Source organism: Habropoda laboriosa, unplaced genomic scaffold, assembly GCF_001263275.1.
Source record: "Habropoda laboriosa isolate 0110345459 unplaced genomic scaffold, ASM126327v1 scaffold90, whole genome shotgun sequence".
NCBI classification, from domain to species: Eukaryota; Metazoa; Arthropoda; class Insecta; order Hymenoptera; family Apidae; genus Habropoda; species Habropoda laboriosa.
Window position 1 is genome coordinate 1,987,535 of NW_017100218.1, and position 9,383 is coordinate 1,996,917.

Consider the following 9,383-nt stretch of genomic DNA (forward strand, 5'->3'; position numbering starts at 1 on the left):
TTCAAGATCTAATGACTCAGTAAATTAACGTGATTAAAAAGAAACTTAAGATAAAAGTGTTTATATTAGCAAAGATATTTGAGAACGTGTTGAGTATTAAATTTTGTGATCTTGGAGTTCTGCGTGTTAAGTAAATACACGGGTAAAAATTCTGTGCGAGATAAAATTCATGCACGGCGTGCGCGCGCGTATAGAGACTGGTCGAGCATAAGAGTAATTTGAAAAAAGACGAAGTTAGCGCGCGGTGAAGGGCAACGCGCGAATGATTTTCTACAGGTAGTTTAAAAATGGCGACTGACAGGTACGCGTTTCCTCGCATGCACGGCGCCGCGACGAGATCAGAAGCGACGTGATTTTTGTGGAATTAAAAGCAAGAGGTTCATTCAGCCTCTTCAATTCAATCTTACTTAGTGGAATCGTTGCATCGGAGAAATCTTACGAATTATGTTACGTTTTCATCGATCAACATAGTGACTTTCTCTCTTCGCTACGTCGTACTCGCGAGTTTCAGCACCTTTTAGTTCAGTTCCACACGACTAAAAATTTTCTGCCTTCATCGCGGCTGTTTTCCGAGCCAACGAAAAAAAAAAGACGAACGAATGAACGAACGAGCAAACTTCCGCATTCCATTGGATCGCGAACGAATAAGTGAACGAAAGAGCAATCACTTGCCGATGTGAGTAGATATCGTGATTTGACACCCCCAGTTCTAGAACAGATTTCTTTCACCTGCGTTAACTCTCCAGTTACAATCGCGAAATGGCAAACATATACGCACTTCCGTTTCTAATTCACTTCCACCGATATTTTAGTCATTGTTAGCACAGTTTTTTTCTCCCCCCTCCTCGCCTTCATTTCCTTATCTCACCTATTACTTTCCTCTTTTATATGAGGATTATATTATTTTGTCCATACGTCGAGATAAGAGACGAAAAATAAAGAATGAGAAAACAATGTCGTCCAATACAGTATATTTGCATATGTATGTTTTTTTTTCTTACCTATTGAAACCTTTTAATTGTATAGCTTGTTAATAGAAAAGTTATGTCAGTTCATGTGCAGAATAATTTAAGAATTAAATTATGTTTTCATTTTGTGTTCAATTCATTATATGTAATACTGTACAGTTTCTCATTATTGTTGTTAATTACTTTATTAATTTTTAGTACTAATCCTTGTGAAAAAATTAATTTTATGTCAAAAATATTATAATTTTATGTTCATTTGTAATTATGGTAGTATTTCAATTATATCATATCATTTGTAAAAAATATAAATTTTATTAAAAACAAATTCCAGAAAGTAGCTCTTTCAGAATTATCAAGTACAAATGTATTCTTTTTATAATTTTGAAAAAATATATGTAATTAAATTACCTTTTATTTCAAGAGTAAAATTACAAACCAATGTTAACTTATTGTTACTGGTTACATGATGATTCAAACAAGTATTTTGGAACATTTGTGTAAACAATGTACGTTTACTTACCTAAGTACTTGATAAGTGTGACAGAGTTTTGGATAAAAGCATGATATCATTCACAATCAAATACCCAATGAAAAAGTGGCTAATTTCATGCAGGTTTTTGAATCTGAAAGAGCAAAACTTGCTATTATGTCAGAATGATGTCTAATGTTTATCGCAAAATTTTAAAATATCTTGGAATGCATTCATGGCTTTGCAAGTGTAAAGGTAAATTGGTTAGAATCCAAATCCCTTTTTTTACCATAGTATTCCTGTTAATAATTGTACCCTATCAATTTTAGACTATATTGAAATTATCAATACCCCGTGATTTTAAACAATACATGTAAAGCAAAAAATAATTTATACCTTTTAAGTAGGTAAATACAGCTGTAAAAATTACAAGCATATAGCCATGGAACATTCCGATTTAGTGGCAGAAATGGTGCATATAGAAAGGTTAACAACTCAAGAAAGGTTGCATTTGGCCCGTCACAGAAGACTCCAACAATTGGAAGTATGGCGTCAACGTGAAAAAGAATGGTTGAGACATCAAACCAGACATACAAGCAACAAGCGTCACATATATTTCAGTGACAGTGTAATGCTTTTAGAAGCTGCAGCAAGAAATGATATTAATGAAGGTAATAATAACATAAATTTTATAAAATCATTTACAATTACATTTTATGTAAGCCACTACATGAGTCAGCATATTAAAAAATAGCATATGCCTTAGTGAGAAGATTACTAAAAAAAGGAGTAAATCCAGATTCAACAAATGAAGATGGATTGACAGCTTTACATCAGTGTTGTATAGATGATAATGAAGAGATGATGAAATTATTAATTGAGTTTGGAGCAAATGTTAATGCAGAAGATAGTGAAAAATGGACACCATTGCATGCTGCTGCTACTTGTGGCCACTTGCATTTAGTTAAAAACCTTATTGCTAGAGGTGCCAATTTATTAGCTGTCAATGCTGATGGTAATATGCCTTATGATATTTGTGAAGATGAGAAAACATTAGATTGCATTGAAGGTATGATTCTTTGTAACATTTACCATAAAAAATTGTTTACAAAAATGTAGGATAAGAAGAAAATATCATTAAAAGATTTTTAAATTTTTATTTATGCATACAATTATAGGAGAAATGGCAAGACGAGGTGTAACTCAAGAATTAATAGATGAAACTAGAGCTTCAATAGAAGTTCAGATGTTAAGAGATTTACAAAACATAGCTTCTCTAGGCGATGATCTAGAGTATAAAGATCATCAGGGTGCTACACCTGTATGTATGCTAATTTATTAAATGTATAATTTATTAGAAATAATTAATTTATCATACAATCCTTTCTTCTTTCGAATTCTAGCTTCACATTGCAGCTGCAAATGGTTACCTAAGGGTAGTTGAGTTTCTTTTAGATCAACATGTTTCAACTGATGTTGAAGACAATGACAAGTGGCAACCAGTCCATGCAGCTGCATGTTGGGGTCATGTAAGAGTTGAAATATATTATATTTATTAATGAAGTCACATATTATTATGTTATATTATTTTCTACATTCATTTGTATCGTTTCAGTTAGAAGTTCTCGAGTTGTTAGTACAAAATGGGGCTGACTTAAATGCAAAAAATAAACATGATGAAACTCCAGCTGGTAAAAATGTTTTTACCAATAAAACTTTAAAACTTCTTCAGTACTGACATTAATCGAATGTTAAATTTAACTTCATAGATATTTGTGAGGATCCTGAAATTAGAGAAAGAATAGTAGAACTTAAGACAGAACAAGAAAGTAAACGATTACGAGAAGCACAGGGAAGACGAGTACGCAGATCTCAAAGCATAAATACACGTACTCAGAGCGTAAGAAGAACTTCGATAAGGGATAAAGTGTTGACTACGAAAAAAGATGCCCAAGAGGAAGCTCGTCTTAGATTACAAGCACAACAGGTAGCAAATAAAAGCGAATCTTTTTTATTAATTATGTAATATTAAAAATATCAAATATGAAAAGAAATTTTGTTTTAGACATATGTTGGCGGTACTACCGCAAATGTTCCACAAACAGAAAGTGAAGCTAACGTACGAGAAAATACAAATAGTGAGACAGACTCGAGTGCACCACCAACAGCAGTGCGCAAAGCTCCTGAGGGGAAGGATAATGAATCTTTCCTTCATGAAGACGTCGATAAAGAATCAGGTATATTCCAAAACATGTTACACTCGCACTGGTTGTGGTTAAGTAGAATCTTCTGGTAAATGGTAGTTTTGTGCATAAAATCGTGTAAAAGAATATGTTAAGTGTCATGTCCATTTAAATAATGCGTTTAAGCGCATAACTCGACCTTGGTAACGTTGCATAATAATTGCAATTTTATATTTACCATGCGCTTATTGTGTTCAAAACAAAGCATTTTTTAAAATAATCTTTAAATAATTTTTAATAATTCGAAGAATTGATTAAAGACTGATAATTAAAAACTATTTATAACGATCATTATGATAGTATAAAAAATTTGGTGCAGTAATTCTTACCTATAAAGTATAAAATAAAATATTAAGAATGATCATTTATCAGCCCTTTCTTTTTTCTGTTACTACTGCGTTGTGCTCCTGAATAATTGCGAGGTCAGTTTTCTATGTCACTTTCCTGTTTCTTTAAACGTACTTTCCAACACTGCGTTGTATTATTTTTTAACTCCTTACATTATCGTACGTTTCGAAATTTCAACTCGTAACAGTTCAATTATTCTTATATGTGCTGTGCATACATAATGTTTTTCTCCTTGAAAATATCTTTCTATTGTAAAAATGTTCCTCCGAATCGAATTTTTTATGGCAGGGGCTAATCTGCATTGGCTTTTTTTAGCACTTTATTGCAAATATGTTAGCATTTGGTAGAGCTTATTGGTTGTTATATGTGAGGAGGCATTATAATAAGTTTGACAGTTCATTAAAACAAGTTCTGGTAATATTGTTCTTATATGAATACAATTTAGAATGTTCTAAGCTTAAACGCACATCTACATTACACAAGTAACTTAATATCCTCTATATATACAAGTAGGATCAAGATGACTCTATCATGTACTTTTAAAATAACATTTATCCCTAAGTTACTTCATGAAGTACATAAACTATTGCAAATGTAACTTCATTTGGTAATAACGTTATCGGTATTCAAGAATTCATCAGATAAATTAACTAAATTTTAATCTATATTGTGATGAATCAATAATTCAATGAATATTGTCATGTATACTTATTACATATCATAGAAAAAACTGTTGATGAAATAAAACATTAAACATTAAACATATCAATTTGCTTTAATATATGTATTAGGTTTGTGGAAAAGTTCTCTTTTTCCTTATTTACTTGTGTTGTAATGATAAACAATTAAGATTAATAAATATTACAATAGCTATTACTATTGACAAATATTTAGACTTTCAAGACAGTTTTTCGTTTTATATATTTGTCCTTTATTAATTTCATTTTGATAATAAGATAATTTTTGCATCATAGTCCTATTGAATAATTATAAAATATACAAAATGTTAAATTGTATGCATAAATTTTCGTTAAATAATGAACTAGAAAAACATTGCCAATAACAAGAATCAGCATTGAAACAAAGACTTAGGTAGATGTATGAAGAAGTATAGAACTAGAACTTTTTCACGTACCTAAAATATTGGTTGTGCTAATGATCAACCGTATTCACTCAGTGTTAGTTACATACTCGCGCAATGTATCTTCCTGTCTTTTAATTTTATCGCTAAACGATAAAGTCGTTACGAGGTCAGTTGTGTCACGACATTGAATCGTTTTATGTTATTGTAGTTACTAACAGGTTTTTAGTACAGATTCCGCATCAAATCGATCATACGGATAAAATGTAACATCATTACACACTATACTTGCTTTCGGTTAAAAGTAGAATGTTATGTAATTAAAAATCTTAATAAATTTTTTATTTTAAATCTTAATGTAATTACAGTTGTTTTCAGTTTTTAATTTATGCAACATAAGAAAGTAAATACGTACATTGTAGGTAAATAAATTTGGTTTATTATTACTGTAAGAATGCTGATATTTAATAATATTGTATAATATATTTGCTACTTCGTTTAAGAAGTTTAATTCATAATAATATCATTGAAACATTTATACTGTTTGCTGTTATATTTTAATAAATTTTATTGCGTTTTACCTAAATTAAAGTTAATGCTTTCAACAAATGATTGATTTGAAATGGTCTATCATAATAAAAAGTATGTTTGGACATTGACACAGTTCACAATGACATTATTTCAAATTCCTAGAAAAACATAAAATAAGTGATTTCAGTGTTCCAGAGAATCCAACTGTTGTTTGCTTTGTATGTATATGTTTTTGTATGCAACATACTGCATACAAATATTAGATTGTAAACTAAATCTTTTGTGTTCTATTTTTGCTGACAAGAGTTTTATGCAAATGTTATTACATTCATGTTGGAAAGCTTATAGATTTAGTTTACAATTTGACAAGATAATGAACACAAGTAACTATATGATCTATTCTTTGTTGGGGCAAAGAGGAAATGAAACAAATTATTATTACAACTGCCCCTCCCCCTAAAACAAAGAGTTCGGAAACGATAATAACTGCGAATATTCATAGATAGAAGGTAGGAAATGAAAGAAAGTGTTTGTGTAGAGATATGTAGATTTTAGGAAATACATTACTGGCGCTGCGTTGTGCAATGTTTTTAATGCTTATCGCTAAAGCATGTAACGCTTAGCGCATGGCTGCTAGTTTCCGTACTAGTCGAGTTTTTTTTGAAGTGCGATTTCAGTGTATAAAAAAAAGGGTATTAGGTGGAGGGTAACACAAGGTGGAATGACGAATGAGGTGGAATGGAATGAGAGGGAAGAAAATCAAATTTCGCGTGAACCACAAGCAGGAAAAGTAGCGTTGGATTTACATGTTTGCCTCAATAGTGACAGGATCCGACCCACCGGTCGGTAATCAGCAGTCGATCTACGCATCGGATGGAGACACCAACGGGAAAATCAACATACACGTCTCGGTAGTTTTTGTCAAATCATTGTCCGATTTGAAGAAGCAGAGGGCACAGAATCGGCATATATCTGCAGGATCGATAGATGCCAATGGAAATGGTATTCCTGTGTCGTCTATCTCCAATTCCGAACTGAACACTGGCGGAGATTTTCAGCGATTCACCGGAAATACCAGCGACATTGTTGGTGATAATCATTCCGAAAAAAGTTGCTGCAATTTCATGTAATTCTTTTCATTCTTCTAGATCGATCTTTCCTTTATAATGCATTTAATTCCACTTTCACACTTCTCTTCTGTAACTTCAGTACCTTTTTCAATGTGTACTTACGAATCTATGTATTTCTTTTATACAAAATCATAGACAATTGTCCCAAACGAACGAGATTCTTTTCTGAATATGGTGCAAACTAAGCACACTTTGATCTTTACTATTTAAATATTCTCGAATGTTTCGTGCAAATACTTTTTCCTAAACTTCGATTAATTTTGCGAGCTGTTTTCGTTCGATGTCGAAACAAAATCGCGTCAATTTTGTTTAGACATTGGTCTCGCGAAATTGAGATACGAGATTATATATATTTTCGATATGTCTTGTACTTAAGTAAATATTTAAGTAAAAACTGCGATATAAGAGAGTTTTATCTGAATTCAGAGTTAAGTTTTGAATATGTACAGAATTTTATTTATTACTGCGTAAAAATAATGTATATTTCGAACAATAATTATTGAATTGTATATTGAGGCAAAAATGCATTTTTGCGACTATTGTGTATGATATAGTACAGAGTATTTCTCGTGTTTTTTATAAAAATGTTTGTTATAAATAATATATAAGTTTCATTGTAAATGGAATATAAATTGTAAATGGAATAGGTATAATTTATTAAAGTCTATGAAATTATTTACATTTCTGTACTTCTAAAAAATTATTCGATTTAATTATCTTATCTCCATTTGCAAGAATAATATTTTTATATCTATACTTCTCTATGTACATAATTTTTAGGTTTTAGAAACGAATGTGAATGTGAAAACCATTCAATAAATATTATCTACAAAAATATATTTAATTAGTCTACACAGTGGAAGTTAAATTTTATTTTTTTATCATGTAAATATCGCGTAAAATATTTTAATTATATACACTCACTATTGTTAGAAATGTCGAAAATATTTGAAAATTTCCCTGACATTTACCGTTATTGAACATGATAATCACGTGATTACATTAGACAATGATTGGACAAATTTTCGACGAAGATCTGACACGACAAACGCTACGAAGAAAAGTAAATAGATACAATTTAGCGAGTTTTCATTCGATTAGACAGTTTTTATATTCATCTCTTTAATCGTATGAAACATTTACATTGTATGAACGAAAAAATGTTCAATGACAAAGTTGAAAAAGTTCCGAAACCAACATGAGGAAATGATTTAAATTCTACTATTGTCACTTCCTGATACTTATGAATGAATGGTTCTTCTTTCAGAACACTTGTCAATAAGAAGCAATCCTATCAAAGATGGTGACACCAAATTTAACCACCTTGCTACGCAGAAGTTTATCTGCAATCAACTATCGCTACTTGGTATGTCATTATCACTTTGCACTTTATTGTAATATTATCAAGGTAAATTGTTTTTGGTTAGAATCATTAGATGCCATGTTCTGATGATTGTGCAATGTTACGTGATCAAACTTATGTTTGATTCATGGTTTAAATAAAGGTTTCGAATATCTTAAGAACGTCGTAGTTTAATAGTAATTTATAAATTAAGAAATTATATAGATAGAACACATCAATGTAAGCATTAAATAGACAGGAAGCAAGAGACGCGATAGTAACCTCCGTGTACAATCGATGTCGCGATAGCACCGCTCTTTTTGAATCGTGGATGACGAGCTACTGAGCTTAGCATGCAGGGTAGAATGATTACATCAGTCAGTCCAGCAATTGTTATCTAATTTAATGAGCACATGTGGCTTCAATTTTCTGATGCAACTTATATGGAGAATTCATCGAACTTCGTTTAAATTGAGAATCAACGTAGCCTATATTACAACGAGATTTGACATCGATTACAGTCACAGTATCTCTCACACGAGAGGTTAATATTGATATTTTTAGCCACATTCTTTTGACCCGTCTTTTAAATTACACACAGATAGGATTAAGATAATGTCATCGTCACACTGATTTGTATTATTAAGAAATTTTTATTTATAAACATTTCCAAGATTTGATCATTTTATAAAGTACATCATAAATTTTACGTAATTGAAAAAATTAGTAGCCCGATTTAAACATTAAGCATTAGATGTGACACGATAGGTATGAATAACATTTACCGTTAGAAGGTATTCTGTGGTGTTGCGTCTACGATTCTCACTACGAAGTGATAACCGACGGTAGTGGAAGGTGCACATAGGAATACTGAAGTAGTAGAATCGATAAATTAAATCGATGATTCAAGTGTGTTGAAAATGAAAGAAAAGAGATGATTTATAAGACGGGAGTAGAGGTGGTTGATGCCGCGGAGTAGGAAAAGGAGAAAGAGGAGGGACAGCATGGATAAAAAGTAGAGCTGACTGAAGCACGCCAACACTTGCCAACGGGTTATCTTTCGTTGAATTTGGAGTGAACCATTGTCACATTTTAATTTCATTGTTTTTCTTTTTTATTTTCTCGTCGTACATTAAGGTTAGTAATATTTTTAATATTTTTCGAATTTAATTTGTCTTATTTTTAACGAAACTTGTAGTATAATGAAAATCCATCTTTTCAATTATTATGTTTATTAATTAAAGTAGTGAATGAATTATTACAATGCAACA

At 31.2% G+C, this 9,383-nt stretch overlaps 1 protein-coding gene across 1 annotated transcript in view; it reads left to right on the forward strand.

The window, feature by feature from the left end:
• The first annotated feature begins 1,622 nt into the window (after positions 1-1,622).
• LOC108570938 (protein phosphatase 1 regulatory subunit 16A) overlaps positions 1,623-9,383 on the forward strand; it is a 9,014-nt gene continuing 1,253 nt past the window's right edge. The window contains exons 1-9 of the mRNA XM_017932877.1: positions 1,623-1,692; positions 1,845-2,108; positions 2,204-2,506; positions 2,616-2,758; positions 2,841-2,966; positions 3,053-3,128; positions 3,207-3,424; positions 3,503-3,674; positions 8,038-8,136. Coding sequence (XP_017788366.1) covers positions 1,623-1,692; positions 1,845-2,108; positions 2,204-2,506; positions 2,616-2,758; positions 2,841-2,966; positions 3,053-3,128; positions 3,207-3,424; positions 3,503-3,674; positions 8,038-8,136 — 1,471 coding nt within the window. The remainder of the gene's footprint in view (positions 1,693-1,844; positions 2,109-2,203; positions 2,507-2,615; positions 2,759-2,840; positions 2,967-3,052; positions 3,129-3,206; positions 3,425-3,502; positions 3,675-8,037; positions 8,137-9,383) is intronic.